Raw genomic sequence first — 22,112 nt, forward strand, 5'->3', positions numbered from 1 at the left:
TGGCTTCAAGTTGAAGATCTAAATGATGCCTTTTTCTTTTATGAGAAGAAGAAGAAACCCTATGTTAGGTAACAGATGGCAGGTTGTTGTGCTGAAATACCAGTTGCTATGCTCCCCCTTTTCCTCCGCAGCTTCACTTGCCATAGCTAAGCATCCCATCAGAAGCTGGTGTACTGACTTGGAATAAGCTGACTTGAAACTGCTCAGGTTGTTGTTGACAAACATGAGCCTAGATGAGTCTGCTAATCTCCTGGTCCTTTATCTGCTCTTTATTGCCGTATAAACAGGGCTGAATACACCAAAAAAACTAAACCTCTGTTTGCAGCCTTCTCTTATCTCACGCAGGGTTTAATCTGATGCCCTCTCCCTCTTTTTACATCTCTGCCTCTGCTAAATCTGCTAAATTCAGCCATATTTTTGATTCAGCACATCACCATGACAACCGGTTATTTCCCATCCCGGAGAAGCCGCCCCCCACCTCACTCCCATGCTCCTCTTCTCCATTGATACTGCTACCTCCCCCCTACCCCTTCTTTTTTTTGTCCAAATAAAACAAAGCAAAGAGTGAATGCTCTCTGAGGTAGGTAAATGTATTCAGTGACATCAGCCAGGACTAGTCTATTCTGCTGGATTCCTGTACCACTTGTTTCCAGCCTTGTCTGGGGGCTGGACACTCTGTTGGCCCCATTGTCCCACGTGTATTCCTCACAGGCCTGCAATTAATGGAAGCCTTGTCTAAGGCCTCTGGAGCAGAAACTGCTGTTGGGGAGGGGGACAATAGGCGGGCCGAGCTGGGGCTGGGAGTCGCAAAGGGTGGGAGGGCCTCCCCCTCCTTCTTCTTTAAGGGGGAATTCAAAGGCCGAAGACGGGACGGAGAGTAAGCTGAGCACTGGATGAGATGTTTAAGCGATCCCTTCTGTCTGTGCCCTCCCCTCCTGGCTTGAGATGTTTTCATGCCAGCAGTTGAAAGGGAATCTTTGCAGTATTTGATGATGAGGATGGTCATTTCACTGCCCACACAGAGGTGGCGGCTGGGTGGAGGAGGAATCACGGCCGCAGCCTTCAGGTGAAGATGGGAGAGGAGTGTGACTGCTGCCCGCTTTCTAACCTCTACCTACAAAGACATTTCATCCATACGTGACTTTTAATCACTTTTACTGTTGTTATTTTAATGCTTTACATGTGCCGAGAAAAGAATCGCTGCTATGTTTTGTGCTGATCGTGGTATAAATCTCTGGACAGGGGACAGCTTCACATGCCAGAGCTATATCTTTATAGAGAGGTTAAACTGCTGGACTTAAAGCATGTTTGAAATTATGTTGTGAATGAAACAATGTTTTAAGGAAACATGGGAGGGAAAAAATTTGTTTGTGCAGGTAAAGATAACTCTATACTTGTGTCATAGGGTGTAATTAGCTACATCCTCTAATTGAAAAGGAGGCAAATCTTCCTGAAGGCAAAGGCTATTGATCATAAGTAGTATTTCATTATATTCATTCTTCTTGTATGATATGTATTAAGTGTTATATTATCCGCTTTCCAAAGAAATCTCATAAAGTTTGAACATTTCTTAATGTTGAACACTGACCAAACTCCCAAACTCCCCCTTGATAAACACCTGACTGTATGATCGCTGGCATCGACATGCTGTGTGTTTGCAAATGTAAGCCAAATGTGGTCAAAGTATATAAGAATCAAGAATAATTCATACATTTAAGGCCCTGTTTTCCTCAGCTTGTCACTATCTGTCACGCGTTACACCCGGATAGCTCGGACCGCCCCACCCTAGAGTTCCCACACTGATACAGATCAGGATTGTGCTGTAAACCTAATTTCTACATCGCCATCTGCACAACCGGGGCCTGTTTATGTCCCCCAACAGAGCTGGTAGGATGTAATTTAGTGCTGCACCAAGTGTCTCATCTGCTGCATGCAGAACCTCTTTGTAATTTAGCAGCTTTGAAAGCATTCAGCTTCAAGATTAACAGAGCATTTAATGCAAGCAGCCACTGAATCTGATGCTCTGATGTGAGTGTTTGTGTGTCACGGATCAAAAGGTTTTGTGTTTGAGAGCATCTGAACTGTGTGTTGTGGAACAAAAATAATCTTCAATAATGTTTCCATAAGGACAAACATGCAACAGCACTCTGCTGACAGCTTGACAGTGACTTTATTACTGACAATGAAAGACTGGTTCTACTTCAGGTTTCATCCTGTTATAAGGGAGTTTTTCCTTCCCACTGTTGCCAAGTGCTTGCTCGCAGGATTTCGTCTGATTGTTGACATTTTCTCTGTATTATTGTGGTGTTAGGGAGTTTTTATTGTTTTATTTGCTTATGCTTCAAAAGTTATGTTACACATATTCCACCAGACACAGTTTTCCGTAGAAACAGGAAGCGGACCCTGTGACACTGGGATTTACCATAAGAGACCAGCACAGAAATACATATCCGCAGAAGTTGACTTGCATTATATTATTCTTAGAAATTGACTTGCAACACACATACTTTGTGACACACACACACACACACACAGCTTGCATGCAGACAGCATCAGGACCTGCGTAACAGAAAATGTGATTATATTTGCATATTGACGATGTAACCTATAAAAATAAACGAATACTGCAGTTCGGTGTGATTTGCTCTGAGCTTTTCACCCGTGCCGCACGTTGTCAATCTTAAGTGTCTCAGTGTTGTTTACTCACCTGACTGTTTGTTAACTGTAAATCTCTGACATGTGGGTTCTTTCAAAAATAATCAATAAATATGAAGCATATTTTATATAGATTTTATATAAATAAAATTGAATTTAACTGAGCGAACTTTCTTTTAATTCTGAGGAATGGGTATAATTAGGTTTATATGAGGTGATCCCAGTCTTGGCTGCAGGTTTGACAATTTCATTTGACTTCACTTGATACCAGCTCGTGTCAGGAAGCCAGTGGTGCTTGAAGTTTGTCTGGCTCACACAGACAGGAAGTCTTGGATGCAAACGATGACCTGCTTCTGGGGTCATTTCACCTCTGAGGACTCTATCTGAAAGGATCGAGCTAACTCCCGATAGAAACCTGGACTAGATGGAGATGTCTCTCAACATATATGTTAATGAAACACGTTACAGATGGCATGTGCACTGACACCAGGAGATGAGTGGTTTATCACAGAGATATTGAGTGTGCTTGCAGGTAAACAATTGCAAATTCAAGACAACAAGCGCTTACAGGTACCAGAAAATTACAGAAGCTACTTAAATGCCACACAAAATGATAACTGATAAAAATCTGCATAAAATCTCTTGTGTTTTTATACGTGCAGAAGTATGATTTATCACAGATATAAGCTTTGAAGGAAAAGATGAGAATATAACATATTTAAAGATGAATAACAGTCAGTAATAGGTATAAATTAGGATTAAGAAAATCAGGACAGAAGGGTAAAAATATCAATTCAGGTGTTTGTTTGTCATAAAACACAAAAGATTGTATTGTTTTTCATCTTCAGAAGGATTTTAAATACGTCTTTACTTTCTGCTTTAAACTCTCTGATAGTAGACACGAGATGTCAGAGGTCAAGCCAGTGAAGACAGCTCAGTGCTTCAGAGATTTTCTTCACTGGACATCAGGCCTGGAGTGTGTCAGAAACTCTTTACTTCAAATTCAGAAGCACTCAGTGAACAACCCCGTCCCACCCCTCCCCAACGAAACTGGGAGTGTGAATGCGAGTGAGATATTCCTCTCAGTACACAAAAACACACAAAAACACATGTACAGTCACGCAAATACACATCAAAGTCCGGAACATTGAAACTCCACTTTCTGTCAGTGTTAGGAAGTTTAACAATAGACTGAATCCCAGAGATATCTTAATATAAGAAAGCAAGTGCCATTTCAACAGCACATGTCAGTTCTTCAGCATGACAAACACACAGACAAACAGATATTTGTATAGTAGACAGTAAATAGGGGCCATCCATAGGAAATGCCGTAAAACCTGAAAACCCAGCTAAAAGTTCAACATTTATGCCATAATATTTTTCACATTTTCCTTTGCTGACTGATTCTGGCTTCTGGGCCTTACGGTTAACACCCCTGATCTAGACACATTTTAAAGTAACTAATTTAAATACAAGACGGGAAAACGTAACCTCCTCTCCAATATTTGTTTTAAATGTCAATAATAATGGACACAATCAACGCTCACCTTCCAAACGAAAAGGTGTAGAGCAAAGACAGTTTAGGCTCAGGAGAAAAGTGCTGACTGATCGCAAATAAATGAAATTAATGATTGCTCTTTTTTTTATAGTTAAACGCACAGACAAACGCCAAGTAAAGAAACATCTTTGAAACCTTTTCTTTTAAAAAAAAATATGAAGAGAATAATTAACAGGAAGAAAAGTAAGAGACGCTTGACACAGGAGAGGTCTTATATTAATCTTAAAATTATTATTATTAGATTAGTCTAAAGCAAAAAACAAACAAACACTGAATTAATTCGAGGAGAAACGAAATTAAGACAATCAAACTGAAATTTAATGACTACATATTTTAGCTGTAAGTTTTTATCCAGCACAAGAGAGACACAAACAAAGCGGAAAAGCAGCTTTAATTTATGTTTTACAGTCTCGTTTAAAAACAGATAAAACAGCGTGCTGTTTGTTTTACCCCGAGAGCACATCAGTGGCGTCTTTAGTGGAGCGGGACGCCTCATTTGCAGCAGGAGAACTGGTGCTCAGACATTTCTCTCCTCACTCACGCTGCCTTTGTAAAACACTCTTTCAGCATCCTGACAGGTAGCCAATGAGAGCGTCCTGTCGCACGAGCCCGCCGCCTCCCCGGCGCCGTGTCCCGCGCGCTCATTGGACAGACGGCTGAAACCCAGGGAACCCGCACACGAGCCGCTCGCGTGCAGGCCCCAGCTGTATAAAAGAAACCCGAGGAGCCCGTAACAGGAGCGGTCTGGATGTCAGCTTGGCGAGTGGACAGAAGTCGCTTTTGAGCGGTGGTGTTGTCATCGACGAGGATCTCCGAGGTCTGCCAGGAGAAGGCGGGACACACTGAACTGGACTTTTTACTGCTGGGTATTCGCAGACCGCTTCTGCTGGTTTTCTTTTACTGATACCGAACTGAAGATGCCAGCCGGTACTTTAGAGAGAGCATCTCCGTCCGCTGTGGCTGCCACCCCTACAAGTGGCGACTCCACGCCCGAGAAACCCCGGGCTTTGACAGAGAGCAGAAAGGTCGGTTAAATGAGCTCTTTACACCGGTGTTTAATTGTTTGATATTTCTACGAAAAACTGTCTAAACTGCGTTCCCCCCCCCTCTTCCAAGTCTTCCAAACCAATCATGGAAAAGCGAAGACGCGCGCGCATCAATGAGAGCCTGGGTCAGCTGAAGACCCTCATCCTGGACGCACTCAAGAAAGACGTAAGGAGACCCACAGGCTAACAATCCAGTTAGATGTAAACATCTGTGAATTAAAAAAGCAAATTTAAAATTTTCAATATTTTTTTTCTATTTAGAGCTCCAGACACTCTAAACTGGAGAAGGCTGACATCCTTGAGATGACTGTGAAGCACCTCAGGAACCTGCAGCGACTTCAGATGACTGGTATGTAACTGCCATTTCTGGATGTTTACTGGAGAGCACTGAGTCTTGGAGGAGTAACTTTAGATGGCACACATGGCCCATCTTTCTCCAAGATTTATTGCCCAACCCGCATGTATGTTTGCCCTGTAGTATTCATTTCACATGCATCTCTCCATCTATCTATTTATCTGTCTGTCTGTATTTATGCATTTTTCTTTTCTTTTCCAGCTGCTGCAAACACAGACCCCTTCGTTCTGGGTAAATACAGAGCCGGATTCAGTGAGTGTGTAGGAGAAGTCACCCGTTTCCTGTCCACGTGCGAAGGGGTGAACACAGAGGTGAGGACTCGCCTCCTCAGCCACCTGGCAGCCTGCGTGGCCCAAATCAATACTCTGAACTTCTATGGACCTCACCTCGGTGCGGTTGGACTCGGACAGACCGGCACACAGATTCCAGTCGCTTCAGTCCCACAGATACCCTGCAAAAGCAATTCGCTCATGCACGCTCCCCCAGAATCGATGAAACTCTATGGAGGCTTCCAAGTGGTGCCCACGCCCGATGGACAGTTTGCGTTTCTCGTGCCCAGTGCAGCCCTCGGACCTCTGACCGCACAGAATGGTCACCACGTGTCACCTGTTGCACCGGCTGTCACCTCAGACTCTGTGTGGAGGCCGTGGTAGGAAGGAGTAGATTTTGAGGAGAAGAGTACTTTCACACTGTAAATCCTATTTTTGTATATTTTGTACATTTTGTTATTACACTGAGGAAACTTTAGACACAGTTATGTTTTTTATATGGACTATAAAAGTTATTCTGGGCCTCTTTACTTACTGTGGGGTTTCTATTTTTGATACTGCACAGTTTATTTTGCCTCTGGGCTGAGAAGCTCCCGAAAAGCACTGTATTTTCTGAAATAAATAAAATGGTTTTATGTTTACAGCAATACTTGCAGGATTGGTGACTTTTTCTTTTTCTCCAAAAAAATACTTTTACATTACCCATCACACTTGAATGGCTTATGATATCAGTGTTACTGCATTCCCCTAGTTTAGGGTCCAGTTCAGTCTATGTTGCTTACAGAAAATGCTGTTAATTGCTATACTTATAACTATAAACCATCTCAAAGCAGTCCTCTAAAAATAGACCCCCTCCTGTGTGTCGTGTTATCACTTGTCATCCCTTCTGCAGTTAGGAGAAATCTGTTTTCTGCTGGAACTAAATACCTCTCTAAGAAGGTGTGGAACCTGAGAGGCTGTGTTGAATCTAAAAGGCGTGCTGCCAGCCCAGAGAGGAGGGCGTGTTGGCTTCTGCAGACACGCGCAGCCCTGCTTGTGCTGCTGCCAGATGGGAAATCATGTTAAAATAAACTGGAAGACCAGTCATGATAAGATCCCGGTATTACTCAAGGATTAAATGCGGATTAAATTTCGAAAAATTTGATGCTGTTATTTAAACTTTTTGACAAAGCAGGCTGTAAATGTGTCTGAAACAATTTGATGATGTGAGTACGATGATGTAAAACACCCTCTCTGCAGCAGCCCTGCAGAGACGCTCCAACCCCTGTGGTGGACAGTTGAAGGCCTGACTGTCCCAGCGTGTGTCCTGAGCGTGGTGCTCGCACAGCGGGCTGCAAGCAGAGCGTGACCAGAGGTCACAGGTGCCCCTCATTCACACTCCCAACACAACGCAGCTCCATCAGCATGTTGCCTTAAATCTGGCAACCCATCAACTGACCTGGGAGCCTGTCACCAAAAGACGGGGCCTCTCTTTGACAGCGTCACACAGTGGCACCTCTGAAGGCAAACACTCACACCATCCATAGTCATTTGACGGCTTCTGATTTCAAATCCATGGAATTTAAAGGGATTTGATCCTAACAGAGAAGCATTTAGATTAACTAAATTTAAGGAACTGAATTTAAATCTGAATTTCTTACTAAATGAACCAAATTAACACGTCTGCCACCCTGTCAAAAACATTAAACTCAACTTGTGCAAACGACTCAGTCGTGTTAAGTTCACGTCTCTGTTTTGGCAGAGCTGCAAGAAGATCGACGCTAAGGAGGACTAAAAGACAAAAATAGAGCTGCCCCCTCCTATCAGAGCATCCTTTGAGAACACCCTCGGAAAGACAAAAACAAAGACGGGCCCCTCGGTGGCTCAATGGCTCCTCTCTTTGTGACCCTCTCCATCTTCATAAAGGGCCTTTCCCCTTGTTTATCCAGGAAGAGGTTTTATGGCTGGGAGCGGGGGAGGACCATGCTGTCACTTTCACCGTGCTAAAGAAGGCTTATTGTTGGCTGTTCCCAAAGGTCCTGGTTTTAAAGGCTTTCTGACAACTCTTCAGGCAAAGCTGTGCCATTCAGATAAGACGAGCTCTGAGGTGCTGACAGGTTATCGCTGTGTATATGAGACAGACTCTGTGAAGGGGCTTTGGACAGAGCGGCTTCAATAGATCATGACTCCTGCTGGTGTCTGTGCCTTCATCTCATGTCTCGTCTTATTGTTGCTTATCTGCCGCCCCCCTCCCGAATCAAAACCCCACGTTGTTGCAGTTTCTCCAAAACGCCGTAAAGCATAGACTGGTAAACATGAAGACGGGTAGACCCTGCCCCTATTACTTAGCTCCATGATTGATGGCCTCCCCTCAAAATCAGAGTGGCAAAAGTGACAGGTTCCCTGCTTCTCACAACCGTCTCCCTCTGACACACACCGGAAACCTCCAGCGCCTCCACCTCTGTGGGTGAATCGCCTTACTATTGTTCTTAAGGTTGTTATGGTGTTGATGGGGGTCGAAGTAGTCACCAGTGGTTCACATCAAGGCTAATGAATAGATTATGCGCTCAATATCAATGGTGAATGAACAATACTCTTTGTCGCCACGCTCCAATTCATCACTTTTTGATTTAGCTGGTTGTTTTTGAAAATCTTAACAACCCAGAGGGGGGGAATTTAGGAAGAACGTCATGCAATAATAGTCCTTTAAAGTCAAATATCAGCTACATCAGATCAAAAGCAACAAAAACCCGACAGAACAAGCTTATAAAAGCCCACCATAAGTCACATGTTTTTAATTTTGTCTATCTCTCTAATGTAACAAGAGCCTTTAATAAGAGTAACTTTCAGTTTACCCCCGAAGTTTGTGCTATTACACAGGAGTTTGCTGTTTCACCATGAGTTTGAGCAGAGCCAGAAATACAAATGCAACGTTGAAAAACAAGGACTTTATAGCAAATGGGTATACTGTTAGATTTAGCATATAATGAGCCACGCTGTTAGAGAGAACTCTCAGTAATCCAAGTGCCAAAGAGACCTGAAACAAAATACATGAGCGATGAATTCCACAGCCAGATATCATAGCCAGCACCAAAAAATGAAGCTCTTAAAGTGGAGGATGTGGTGCTAGAATGGTGTAAGAAACAGTTGTAAAAGTGATTGCAAAGTGTCTAAATTTGAAGGTATTAGGCAGAAATGTAATAAAGGTGAAATTCTGCTCGGCCCTGTAGTTACTGCGAGTCTTCAGTGAGACCGTCGTTTATGAGACTTTATTTGGTCACCTGAAGGCCTCAGGTTCCCCCCTGTGATGTGATCCCATCTGTCGTGAGGTTATTAACAGCAGCCTGTCCTCAGGTGTTGTTCCTAAAATTTTTAAGGATGCAAACAGTGCAACCACTAATAAAAAAAAACAACCTTGCCTTGATCCTACCCTGTTATCTAACTTTAGGTCTATTTCCAAGCTTCCTTTTCTTTAAAAAATTATGGAGAAAATTGTTCACAGTGTATTTGTGGCATTTTTAGTGAAACATGATGTTCTTGACGGTTTTCAATCTGGTTTTAAGTCTCTTCATAGCACGGGCAGCATGGTGGCACAGTGGTAAGCACTGTTGCCTCACAGAAAGAAGGTCCACCATCACGCCAGGGTTTTTCTGTGTGGAGTTTGCATCTCCCAGTGTTTGCGTGGGTTCTCTCCGGGTACACTGGCTTCCTCCCACAGTCCAAAGACATGCATTTAGTGGGGTTAGGTTAATTGGTAATTCAAAAATTTTCACAGGTGTGAATGTAAAATGGTTGTCTGTTTCTATGTGTTAGCCCTGCAACAGACTGGCGACCTGTCCAGAGTGTACCGCATGTCTCGCCCAGAGACAGCTGGGATAGGCGCCAGCCTCCCCGTGACCCTGACAAGGATAAGTGGAAGAGAATGGACGGATGGATGGATGGATGATGGATGATCCATGGAATCTGCACTGCTGGTGGTTTTTACTGACATCCTCCTGGCTACAGATGCAGGGGACTATCTGATGCTAGTTCTTCTAGACTTAACTGTCACTTCTGACACAGCGAATCTTAATATTTTAATGTCTTGTTTAGAGCTCAGGGTAGGCATTTGTGGCACTGTTCTGGAGTGGTTCCAATCCTTCCTTTCCAAGAGAACCTTAGACTACGTGATTTCAGATGTTCCTCTGCTCCTTTGTCTTGTGGGGTTCCGCAGGGCTCGATACTTGGGCCTCTGCTATTTTGTATATCTGCTGCCTCTTGCTTCTAATTTTAGCAAGTACAAAATTGCTCTCCATTGTTATGCAGATGATACTCAGGTTTATGTTCCCTAAAACAGAAGGATGCCTACTCCATGGAAACTTTAGCTGAGTGCCTTGAGGAATTAAAAACCTAAATGGTGCTAAACGTCCTAAATTTTGATCAAAAGAAGGCAGAGGTTATTGTGTTTGGGCCTAGCGTCACTGGTGAGGCTTGTTCTGTCAACATAGGCCCAGTGGCTCAGTATGTAAAGCTTATTGTCAGAAGCATGATTTTTAGGATGGACAAGAATTTTAGATTGGACAGTCAAATCAGCGCATTGGTAAAATCTAGCTTCTTTCAGCTGAGACAGCTGGCTAAAATAAAAAAAACATTCTATCAAAAGATCATTTTGAAACAGTAATCCATGCCGTCATTATAACTCACTTGGATTACTGTAACTCTATATGTTGATTTTAGCCAGTCTTCCTTGTCTTGTCTGCAGATGGTGCAAGTACTCTTGGATGTGGAGGACACAGAGGAGCTGCTCAGAGGAGAAAGGGCTTTTGCTGTAGCGGCTCCCAAATCTTGTATCGTGCTGATGCTCTTATTTTGTGTAGTAATTTTAATTCAAATTATTTTTATATTTATTTACTTTTACTTATTTAAACTTTATTTAAGTTGTATTTCAGTGCTTTGTCCAGCACTTTGGTCAGTGGTTGCTGTTTTTAAAACGCTTTCTAAAAAAAGTTGGCTTGGTTTGGCAACAGCCTCAGGCCTCGATCTACTTATTCCATCTGCCATCCTAGTCCAAGGGACACTGTTGAACAACTGACGACAATAAGTGTCCTTAGTGGGTAGGTACGTACATCTGATTGTTTTCTCTGTTGTTTGGTGTTCACTTCTAATAAAAACATCTTTGAAAGGGTTTAAATGCAGTTACTAATTACATTGCATGATGCAGCATGACTGATTTATAGGTGGTTAAAAATGATAACTGCATTACATTTTCTTAACGCTTTTAGGATTCTCTTTCTCCTGTCACTCCCAACCAGTCCTGACAGATGCCTGTTCATCCCTGAACCTTGTCCTGCAGAAGGCTTCTTCCTGTTAAAATTGAATTTTTCCTTCCCACTGTCACCAGGTGCTTGCTCAAAGTGGATCCTTTGATTGTTGGGGTTTTCCCTGTATTGCTATTGGGTCTTTACCTTGTGGTCTTGAGGTGACTGCTGTTGTGATTTGGTGCTATGCAAATAAAACGGAATTGAACTGATAGGAATTGATGTGGCCTGCAACACAAGCAGTGGCCTGCAATCTGTGAAATCCACATTACATGTACAACTGCAAGTGAAAGTAGGTTTTTAATCAAAACCTGGAAACATGACTTGTCTGCATTGAATTCATAAAATAAACCAGGGAAAATAAACTGGCAATGTTTTAACAAACCCAAATGTGTGAAACACATATTGTTTTATAGGATCTTTGCTGCTGGAGGATGGAGCATAGAAGGTATTTCAGTGTCCGACCAAAAGTATAGAATGAAGTGCTGCTTGCAGGCATAATAAAACCAGCTGGGCACAAAACAAGGATAGCTATTTTTGAGGATGGGGGTCCAGAGGGCCATAGTTCCCGATTCATCCTTCATAAATGTAATGTGATGATAAGGAGCTTATAGCCTCTTGTTATCCTCCAATAGGGACTGACAAAACAAAGGGCAGTGTACCAGCATGCTAAAAGATTTCCATTCTAGTAACATCTCCCCGTCCACTTAACACCCACATCAGGTCAGCTGTTCTTAATTTGGTCAGCACCACCAATTAAGCTTCCATCCAGGGGTCTGGGTGCACTGAGGGGTAAATATTGACCCTTGTTTGTAAGCAAGGTTCACAGTTTGAGAGTGCAAAATGGCCCATTTGTGTTTGCGAGATGCTTAGGTCATCGCATTCACCCTTCTCGGCTGTGTGAGAGAGAGGACCTAATAGACACCTGCCCACATGATAGCAACTGGTGTTGGTTATCATTTCATGACAGACTAAACTCATTTAAATAAGGCTGAGAGACAAAAACCATAATCATGGTGTTTGAAGTACAAGTAAAAAATTTTTGTCCTCAACATTGAGTTCAGTGTTTCAGATCAGTTATAAAATTTTATTCAGCGACTCAGTGTGAAATTAGTTAACATTTTCCCATCAAAAAAAGTAAAGTCCCAAATTCTCGCCACAAGCACTGAGCCTCAGATGACCTCTGGTCTTTGTCCTGAGGACCCTGCCCTGCCCTCGCCACCTCCCTTCTCACTGACCAGTCTAAACTCTGTGGGAAACCATCTTCCCCAGTGCTTTGTGTTGTTTTGGACATTGTGCGCCTCACCGGATAATGTCTCCCTCCCCTCTGTTTCTCTTCTCTTCGATCTGAAGAGCTGCTGTGTGGAGTGTGGTGTCCGGTGCTAAATGCCCACTAAGCTGGATACAGAGATGAGATGTGACCATGGGTGGGGGAAAAGCAGCTTTTCATTCCTACTCATTGGGTTGCTCTCAAACACTGCTGCTGTAACTCTGCTGAGCAATTACCAGTGATGGATGCTGGCAGGTGATTTAGTGTTGATAACTACATTAACCTCTTCATTTCTTGTGGCAAAACTTAAACTCTACCAAAACTTCCCAGTATCCCAATAATAATTTTTAGGAGACCTGAATTCCAGGAAGTTAAAAAAAAAAAAAAAAAAAAAAAAAGGATTTTCTTTTATAGTAGCCTAAAAATGTGATCACTTGAATGATAAACTGAGGAGATCTTTAATCTCATCTCTGTGCACAAAGCTTCAGAGTATCAGTTCATTGTTTTAGTTTTTGTAAATTGCAGTTAATTTATCCTGCTCTCATTTTTAGGCTGCTTTCAGCTGTTTTATTTCAAGCATCCAGTTTTCAGTGCTGGGTTTCGTTATGTAGACACAACTCTGACCCACTAGTTCTTCATCAAGTCTTCATCTGTTAGTTTAGCCGCTAAACTCCAACATCTAGTGTCTACCTGTTGATTGGCAACATTTTGCTTTCAAAAGGCCACATCAATACCATGAAATGAATCAGTTAGATTTGACTTGATTTACTTCACAATATAATTCCTGCATAACTCTAAGTAACCTTAATTCCAAAGGAAACAGCCTCAAAAACATTCTTCAGCAACTGCACTGCTAACTGTGACACATCCTATTAGTTTCTTTTCTATTCATTTAAATGCCAGCACGCTCACTGAACAGAGATATGCATTTAACGACTTCCATATCTCTTTCTGCTCATTAGCTGTACTTTTAACATTAAATGTTCTGTTTTCAGACTTTGAGTCAAGTGAGGATTACCTCCAGCTTAAGGACAACCCTCCAAACTCTGGAAATAAGTATGCCACCACTTGAATTGGGATGTCAGTCACCTCAAAACGAGGACCCAATTGACCCCTTGGCATTTGACCCTTATTAACCACGGGTGAAAGTGCTGTATTCAAGGTGTAGCCATCTGTGTGCCTTGTTGCGCTGGGGCTCTCCTCCTCCCTCAATCTTTATTATCCCTCCCAGTGTGCAGCAGCAGTGAGATTGATCAGAGGATGGCTGCTTGATACCGACATACTTTTGAAGAACTGCAATGAATAGTCCACCCACTCCACAGCCAAGTAAAAACCTCAATATATGTGCGTGCCAAAGGCAGTGGTGAGATGTAATGCACACTGCAGCTTAAATGGTTGGGGTCACTTTGAAATATTCCTGTTTTTAAAAGAAAGAGAAGGAAATTTTTTTTGAAAAATAAATAATAATATTAAAGAAATGCTTTAAGTGAAAATGAATAATTACTCAAATCATACATCATAAATTCAGTACATAGTTTATGTACATAGACACAAAGAGGCCTGTTTTCAGTAAGATCGCCCCTGTGATCCAGTGGTATATTGCGTAACCTAAAGCAAGTTTATCAAGTTCATCTGGTGACTGATCTTTGGCTATTCTTTGGACAGTCTGTGGGCGTTTTGTGGGTGTGATCACTGTCTCTTCTAAGAAATGAAACCCGTTCTATGTGGGAAATTTCTGAAAACAGTGTAATATTTTGTCACTTCATCTCCACTGAATAGGCTGCACTTCTCTGAGCAATCAGATCACACAGAAATGCTGTAAATAGATCAGTTGGAACACTTGTAATCATTTTTTGTTATTGCAAATGAAAATAAATTGTCTTTTTCTTTTGAATATAAAAACATTTTTCAAGACTTTTGAGCAATAGTGTAAGTATATTCATTTAGCTGCTTTGCCCTTCTGCTCCACTGCAGAAAATTACTGCACTACTTACTGCCGGCTGCTATGATCATATTCTGATGATGATATTAGGTAAACAAGCCACAGTTAGCTTATGACATACACCGATCAGGCATAACATTATGAGCACTGACAGGTGAAGTGAATAACACTGATTATCTCTTCATCGTGGCAGCTGTTAGTGGGTGGGATATATTAAAGAGAAAGTGAAAATTTTGTCCTCAAAGTTTATGTGTTAGAAGCAAAAAAAATGAGCAAGTGTGAGGATTTGAGTGACAGAGTCATAGGTGCCCAAGGCTCAGTGATACACATGGGGAGCAATGGCTGTCATGTGTGGTCAGATCTACATACAAGCTAGTGTAGTCAAATTTCCCAAAAGTTCACTGTGTTAGCCCTGTGACAGCCCGGTGACCAGCTCATGGTGTAGCCTGCTGCGTGATCTGATATTTCTGGGTTGGTGTTGTTCTGACATTATCATAGCAATGTCAGTCCAGGATCAGCATTACAACTGACCATCAGTCATGTTGTCTGAGAATTGAGTTAGCATTAGCCAAAAAGTTAGCTACCGCTATTAAAAGCTATCCCTAGCAAACCAACATTGAGAAAGCTAAATTTGGCTGACAGCAAACCTAGCTTGATAATACATACCAGTATATGATATTGTATAAATTAATAAAGAACACACCTAGAATTGTTTCCATTTGTTCTAGAAGACAGTTTTATATAAACAAAGACATTCCCCCCCCTTTTTTATTCCACATTTCAAGCTGACAGACAACAATTGTTAGTTAGCTGCAAAGTCAGTCCTGGAGAAACTTATGATGATGATGATGCAGGAACAACACCGATACAGGGATATCAGATGGCCCTCACTTCATGGTAGTTCGTATGGTGATTTTTACACCACATGCCTTTCAAGACTCTTCATACAATTTCTATCCCTGATTTAAGGATTAATACATTTTCCTGCCTTGAAAATTCAATCCAGTAATTTCATGAAGCAAATATTACGTTTTACTCAATTATTTGTTCACAGGAAACTAACCTCAAACTTGCTGAAAACAAAAACATATTCATAACTACTCTGCACTGTGTCAGTGATGACTGTTCTGTTTGAGGGGACTAGCATTGGCAGTTTACACAGAGGAGAGAAGCACTGACGTCTACTGGAGTTTTAATCACAGGAAAAGCATGTGTTAGCAGATGACTGACAGCTCACTCATTGCTTCTTTGAGCAGTGACAGGATCTTTGGAAATTGAGTTGAACTTTGAACTTTTTAAAAAAAAAAGGTTCATCCACCTTTCTTATCATTCAGTCACATTTATGTATACTAGTCAGCTGGTGAGTTAGAGGTTTGTTTAGAGTATTGACTCTGGCAGTCACTGAACATATAACGTGACTCTGAGTGTGAAACAATTTGCACCCAGAAAAAGTCTGAAAACTACTGAATGGGGCTCTCGATCAGTGTCTCGTTGCTACATTGTGAGGGTTCATGCTCATTTTTCACAATATGTTCCTTAATGTTGCCATCTTCCTTCTGAAACTGTACCTTCACTGTCAGTGGAGAACATATATCTACTTTACACTTTATGATCATGATGCCATTTGATGCTTGTAGGCTACAGGTGCTGAGATCTGGCATCTCATCTCTGGACAAATGACAGACCAGCTGATCCTTGTTGATGGACATGACCGCCCGTTTTTTCAAAAAGTTTGGGCTCTCACATACCACCCTGTCCAGCATCTCCATGGTTTTGCTGTTTTCCAACACCCAGTCATGCAGGTACCATATGTGGCAGTCACATTTCCAAGGGTTTCCATGCAGCCTCACGGTGTACTGCAGGATAAAATGGTCGAAAAGGTCCTCTGGGAGACTCTCCAGTTGGTTGTCAGACAGGTAGAGCTGCTGAATGAATTCCTGGCTCTTGAACAGTTTGGCATCCAAAGTGCTGAGATTGTTCTTTTGCAGGTAGATTGTCCTAATCTCAGACAGATCATTAAAGATTGTTTCGGGCAGTGAAGTGATCTGGTTTTCAGACAGGTCCAGGATCATCAGGGCTGTAACATTTCTAAAAATGTCTCCAGTAAGGTTGGAGAGCTGGTTAGAGGACAGGATGAGGTTGGTAAGTAAAGTCAGACTGCTTAGAGAGGACAGCTCAGTTAGTCTGTTGCCTTTTAGGTTCAGTTCCGACAAATTTGAGCCCTCAAATCCAAACACTTTATCGCTAAAGGTTGTAAGAAGGTTCCCACGGAGATTCAGCACCTGCAATTCAGTTAACACAGCAAAGATGCCATCATCAAGTTTTGTTATCATGTTCCCTTCCAGATGAAGCTCTGTCAGCTGAGAAACATTGTGAAATGTGTCAGATGTAAAATTGCTGAGGAGGTTGTTGTTCATTTTCAAGATCTCTAACTTTTCCAGACCACAAAAAGTTTCTTTTTTTACTCCCTCAAGCTTATTTTGGGACAAATCCAGGACACGCAGCTTTTGAAGGTTCAGGAAAAGAAACGCAGGTAGATCTGATATGACGTTGCCCTTCATTTGCAGAGTTTCTAGCTGTTTCAAGGAGTCAAACATACCAGGAAGCACCGTCTGGAACCTGTTGAAGTTGAGCAGCAGTTTAGTCAAATTTCCTTGCTTTGAAAAAGTTCCTAGAAATAAATGATCCAAGGGGTTCCCGCTGATCTCCAGTTCCTGAAGCTCAGTCAGATGTTCGAATGCCCGACAGTGAATACTTTTCAGTTGATTATCCAGGAAAATAAGCTTGGTGAGTTGAGGACTGCCCTCCAAAGTGTGAGAGAACAGGTACTGCACAGCCGTAGTCATTACAATAAAGTCCTTGACCTCCCTGGAAATATTCTTTGGTAAAGACGTCATTGTTGCATCAGCACATAGCACCTGGACCAGAGTGAAACACTGACATCGGTATGGACAAAACTCTCCGCTGCCTTTGTGGCAGAGAAGCAGCAGGAGCAGGATCAGACCCAAATTTCTGTCCATTTTTTACTGAAAAAAACAAACAAACCCAACAACAAAGAAAGAGGAAATTCAAAAAAGCAAACAAAAACCTCTGTGTTACAGCGATCGAGGAACACTGTGACAAGTTTCTCTGTGGGCTTGGAAGTCAGCTGACAAAAAGTGCAAACAACAACACAAGTATGGGTTAGGCAAGAAAAACCTTTGCCCGCTGGTCAGCTCCGGCCACAAAAAAAAAAAGATTATCATGCAATTCAGCAAACCAGCAAAAGCAAATGTTTCTTCACGGAACAAGTAAATCAGAGAGAAGTCGCACTGAGAAGATCATTCATGTGTGAAATAATGTAAGGAATCATACAATCAACTATGCTACTTCCTTCTTATTAAGATTTTAGGGTTAACGTTCCAAAGCTGGAGTACTCTGCTTTGATCTGCGGATAATTTGATAATAATTTGTATTTTATGGCATGTAAATATTCTGTTATTAGAATTAATGTTTGTATTGATAAGAAAAATGAATAAAAATCAACAGATAACTTGTGGAGATTAGTGGTTTAATAAATGTGCACTTTGTCCCTTTTTTCATGTGTAAGCTGAATCAGAATAGGTAGAGTGCCAGTGGAGTGTATTTTGCTTTATTTTTTACAGTATTTCTATTTTTTTCACTAAATGAATTTCTGTATATTGCTTCAATTATAAAAATAAAGTGAAAACAAACAAACAAACAATGGGACAGATGATCACTGCTGCTCACAGTGCTCTTACTGACTGTTGTTACTTACTTTAGAAAAGATTTTATTGGAGTTCACTGCGTATGTGTGGGTTCATTTGGTTTTATTATTTGCAGAAGACCTTCACAGCCAGAAGGTGTCACCCTGCACCTCCTGACTTTAGCAGGAGTTGATGGCATTCGGGGATCCTCCCTCTCCTCCAGGTCATTCCTTAAAGATGCACAGGTGATTAGGCGCCTTTATTTGGGAGCAGGTCGCCAACACAAACCCACTGGGAACATCATTGAGCAACATTTTTTCACCTTTATATCTTTAAAAAACAACAACAACAACAACCAAAAAACTCCCCCAAAGAACTTTTGCCATTTTCATTTAAATTCTTATTTTAATTCATCAAACAATGGCAAACGCTGGAGTGCAGCTTCTCGGATTCATACTGGCCCTCATTGGCTGCTTTGGCGTCATCGCGGCCACAATCATGGTGCAGTGGAAAGCTTCAGCCTACGTTGGGGACAACATCATCACGGCTCAGGCGATGTATGAAGGGCTTTGGCAGACCTGTGCGAGTCAGAGCACCGGACAAGTTCAGTGTAAAGTGTATGACTCCCTCCTCCAGCTGCCAGGTACTGCTTTATATACATCGTGTTTTTACCTTTTGTGATATTTCTTCATTATTATTAAATGCTGATGACGGTCATAGCCAGAGAATAAGGGGTTTATGAGTAACACAGTGTCCAAAATCAAATACTTGTTCTATTTTTTGGGTGTGGAAGGGGGTAGTTAGCTGGGTGGGGAGCATGTCATGAGATAGTGAATGGTGCACATTCAAATAATACCCGAACAGTTACTTTCAATACCAATGCTAGAAGTTTAAGTAGAACTGTGGTTGTTCTATGAACAAAAAATATGTTTAAGTCTGTGGTCTTTCAAAGCCTCGAGGTCACTAAAGGGAGAGTGCACCTTTTTCCTTCTCCTTCTTAGACCTCCTGCATGCAAAGACATGTTGGTCAAATACCATAACCTACGTCATGAAAGAGACATGAAAGACAAAGTTTAAACTTCATGCTGTTAGTGTTGCAAATCAGTCAAGTGTAAACATTTTTACAAAAAAACACAACTATCAGATTAAAAATAATCCCTTCGATGAACGTGTTTCTTTTCCTTTTTTTTTTTTTTACACTTTTACCCTTTTTTTCTGAAACACATTCATTCAGTGGAAATTAAACAAGGATTGAGACAATGTGAGGAACACTGCACTACAAGCCCCGCAACAGAGAACTACACAGCAACACACAAAAGAATAGAACAAATAAAAACAAAAACATGAAAAACAAAAACTAAAGGATCAAATAGGCTGTGAGTGAGCTCTTCTATTCAGAATCATATTTATTTGTTAGAAGTACAATTTTTCTGGTGTGCACTTAAATGATTTATATGTTTTTGTGATAGGACAGTCTGCAATGTTTCTTGGGAGACGGGATTAGAAATCTGAAGGTAACACTTGATGGGGAGTCTTCATCCAGATGAGGAAGATGCAGTTTTGATCAGTTAAATTTAGATTCTCAGTAAGTTTGTAGCGTGACGCAAAAAAGACGCAATCTGGCTTAAAGGGTTGCCCTCGATTAGAAGAGAAAGGTAACAGAGGTGATGTGTGGTCTGTTGAGGATTGATTGTTAAAGAAAGAACAGTTAAACATGGACTAATAAAATGGCACTCGTGTAAAATTTTGTTTTCTGTGCTACTGCTGTGAAGTATCTCCCTGTTTGGAGGGATTTCAACTGTCTCTAACCACCCAGTTACTTCTTAGTGAAGTAAGCCTTGAGTGAAACCTGCTCTGACTAACGTACCCTCTCTGTGTCTGCAGGAAACATACAGGGCACACGAGGGCTGATGGTGTCGTCCATCGTGCTGTGCTTCATTTCCATCCTGGTGGCAGTGATGGGTATGAAGTGCACTACGGTCATGAGCGACTCTCCAGAGCTGAAGGATAAGGTGGCCCTGAGTGGAGGGATTATCTTTATTCTTGCTGGTGAGAGTTAAATCATCTTTTTATGGGTTTTTTAAAAAAGTGTAACATAGTACTTCTTTGTTTTTACCTGCATTCACAGCTACATTGGAACATCGTTTTAGAATGTGAGGTTTTGCATTCGAGATATGTCAAAGATAACACAACTGCGCAAGTAGTTACCTCTAAAATCCAACAATATAGAGAAGCTTTTGTGCTCGCAATTTTCCAGGTCTGCTTGCCCTGGCGGGAACTTCCTGGTTTGGCAGCAACATAGCAAAGGAATTCTACAATCCATTCACTCCGACTAACTCCAGGTGAGCATCTCCTCTGTCACACGAAACCCTCCACAATCCTTATCAGGTATCACTGAAGGTTTCTTTGGTGAATCCACAGACAGACATCAGATTAAAAAAAGTCTGTCTCTGTGACAGAGACCAAAAAAAGCTCAAGATTCAGCATTACAGCACACACAAAGGGAAATGAAAGAGTCCGGTCCCCGACAAAAATTCAGGCGCGTGAGCCGTGCAAACCCACAACATTTTCACACTTGGCACCAAAGAAATAGGTCTATTTCCTGAAATGTTTACCTGCTCCTTTGAGTTAGTGCCACATCGGCTCAAAGACAACACGTGTTGTTCTGACATTTTTTATGCATTTTTAAAAACACGTTCTGTTAAAATTCACAAAAAACATGCTACACACATAACAGCGTATTTACTTTGTGTTATTTCTTAAGAAATCCTTCTTTAAGAGTGGGTACTCTGACATGTAGCACCGACTAAGTTTAGTGGGGCAGACTTAACCTTTTTAGTACCCAAATTTAAATGCTATGGTGTATATATATGTATATATATATATATATATGTATATATATATATATATATGTATATATATATATGTGTATGTATATATATGTATATATATATATATGTATATATATATATATGTATATATATATATATGTATATATATATATATATGTATATATATATATATATATATATATATATATATATATATATATATTTCTGTGTATATATATATACATACATACATACACAGAAAGACACAAACATCTTGTATTGAGCTGGCCATGCGAGTCCTCAAACACTCAAGCACAATGCGTGTTGTGTTTCATCCACAGGTATGAGTTTGGAAGTGCCCTGTACGTCGGCTGGGCATCTGCCATTCTCGTCATCATCGGAGGGGCCTTCCTCAGCTGCCACTGCCCCAAGCAGGATGCTGGGCCGGCTCAACGCTACCCCCAGTCCCACCCTGCGGGAGGCAAAAACTACGTGTAGGAGTAGTCTTCCCACTTCTCCTGGCCTGGTCTCATTTAAGAGCGCTGGCTTTAAAGGGGCATATTTCAGACCTGTTTACTGTTTTCAGCATGTTTATTTGCAGGTGGGGTCAAAGTAGCGTAGTGGGATGGGATGCTTCTTTATTAATAAACTGACAATTAATGTGACAACCTATGCAAATGTTAGAATTGAATGTTAGAAATAAGGTCCAATAGCATGTATTTAGATTTAAACTGGGATTATTGTAAAGCTTAAAAGACTTTTTCTTTTAGTTTAAAGAAAGTTTTCAGAATATGTTGGAGACATTCAGTTTTTGTGTCACTTTCTTTGCAACTAATTTCCATTTTTGTATAAACTCCCATGGTACCGTTTGTTATGATTTTTGTGTTGTTGTTGTTTTTATTTCTTCCCATTTTACTGCATATGAAATAAATCCACTGCCACTTTTCCATGTGACAACCAGTGTTTGGATTCACTTCATGTTTTGGTTTAATAATAATCACTGCACACTCACACCGGGTGAAAGACCAAGACACCATTTCAAAGTGAAAGGATCTGAATGTTCTTTTCAGAGCTCCACCCTAACCACGCAAAATCTCTTTTGATTACTCGATAAGGTCATTTATAAGAATCTGGACGTAAAATAGAGAAGGGTGTTTCTCTTTAAAGAGGTGGCACAATTTTTCAAATCATAAAAAAAACTTT

General features: G+C 41.3%; 3 protein-coding genes across 3 annotated transcripts; 2 read left to right on the top strand and 1 right to left on the bottom strand.

The window, feature by feature from the left end:
• The first annotated feature begins 4,951 nt into the window (after positions 1-4,951).
• LOC147308708 (transcription factor HES-1-B-like) lies at positions 4,952-6,482 on the top strand. Its single transcript, XM_086271347.1, has 4 exons — positions 4,952-5,238; positions 5,330-5,425; positions 5,521-5,608; positions 5,816-6,482. Exons 1-4 carry the CDS (start codon positions 5,131-5,133, stop codon positions 6,265-6,267), a joined length of 744 nt encoding a protein of 247 aa, XP_086127473.1. The 5' UTR covers positions 4,952-5,130; the 3' UTR covers positions 6,268-6,482.
• A 7,511-nt stretch (positions 6,483-13,993) lies between these two features.
• On the bottom strand, positions 13,994-17,599 carry LOC147308709 (uncharacterized). Its single transcript, XM_086272066.1, has one exon. The coding sequence runs from the start codon at positions 17,389-17,391 to the stop codon at positions 15,832-15,834; it is 1,560 nt and encodes a 519-aa protein (XP_086128192.1). The 5' UTR covers positions 17,392-17,599; the 3' UTR covers positions 13,994-15,831.
• Positions 17,600-18,291: 692 nt separating this feature from the next.
• cldn1 (claudin 1) lies at positions 18,292-21,859 on the top strand. The gene is made up of 4 exons (XM_086272067.1): positions 18,292-18,721; positions 19,963-20,127; positions 20,336-20,420; positions 21,251-21,859. The coding sequence occupies exons 1-4, from the start codon at positions 18,499-18,501 to the stop codon at positions 21,405-21,407; spliced, it is 630 nt and encodes a 209-aa protein (XP_086128193.1). The 5' UTR covers positions 18,292-18,498; the 3' UTR covers positions 21,408-21,859.
• The last annotated feature ends 253 nt before the right edge of the window (positions 21,860-22,112 follow it).

Source organism: Aulonocara sp. 'chitande type north' Nkhata Bay, linkage group LG18, assembly GCF_057382095.1.
Source record: "Aulonocara sp. 'chitande type north' Nkhata Bay isolate Kocher_YH1m ecotype deep benthic linkage group LG18, A_spYH_male_GT1.1, whole genome shotgun sequence".
Taxonomy (NCBI): Eukaryota; Metazoa; Chordata; class Actinopteri; order Cichliformes; family Cichlidae; genus Aulonocara; species Aulonocara sp. 'chitande type north' Nkhata Bay.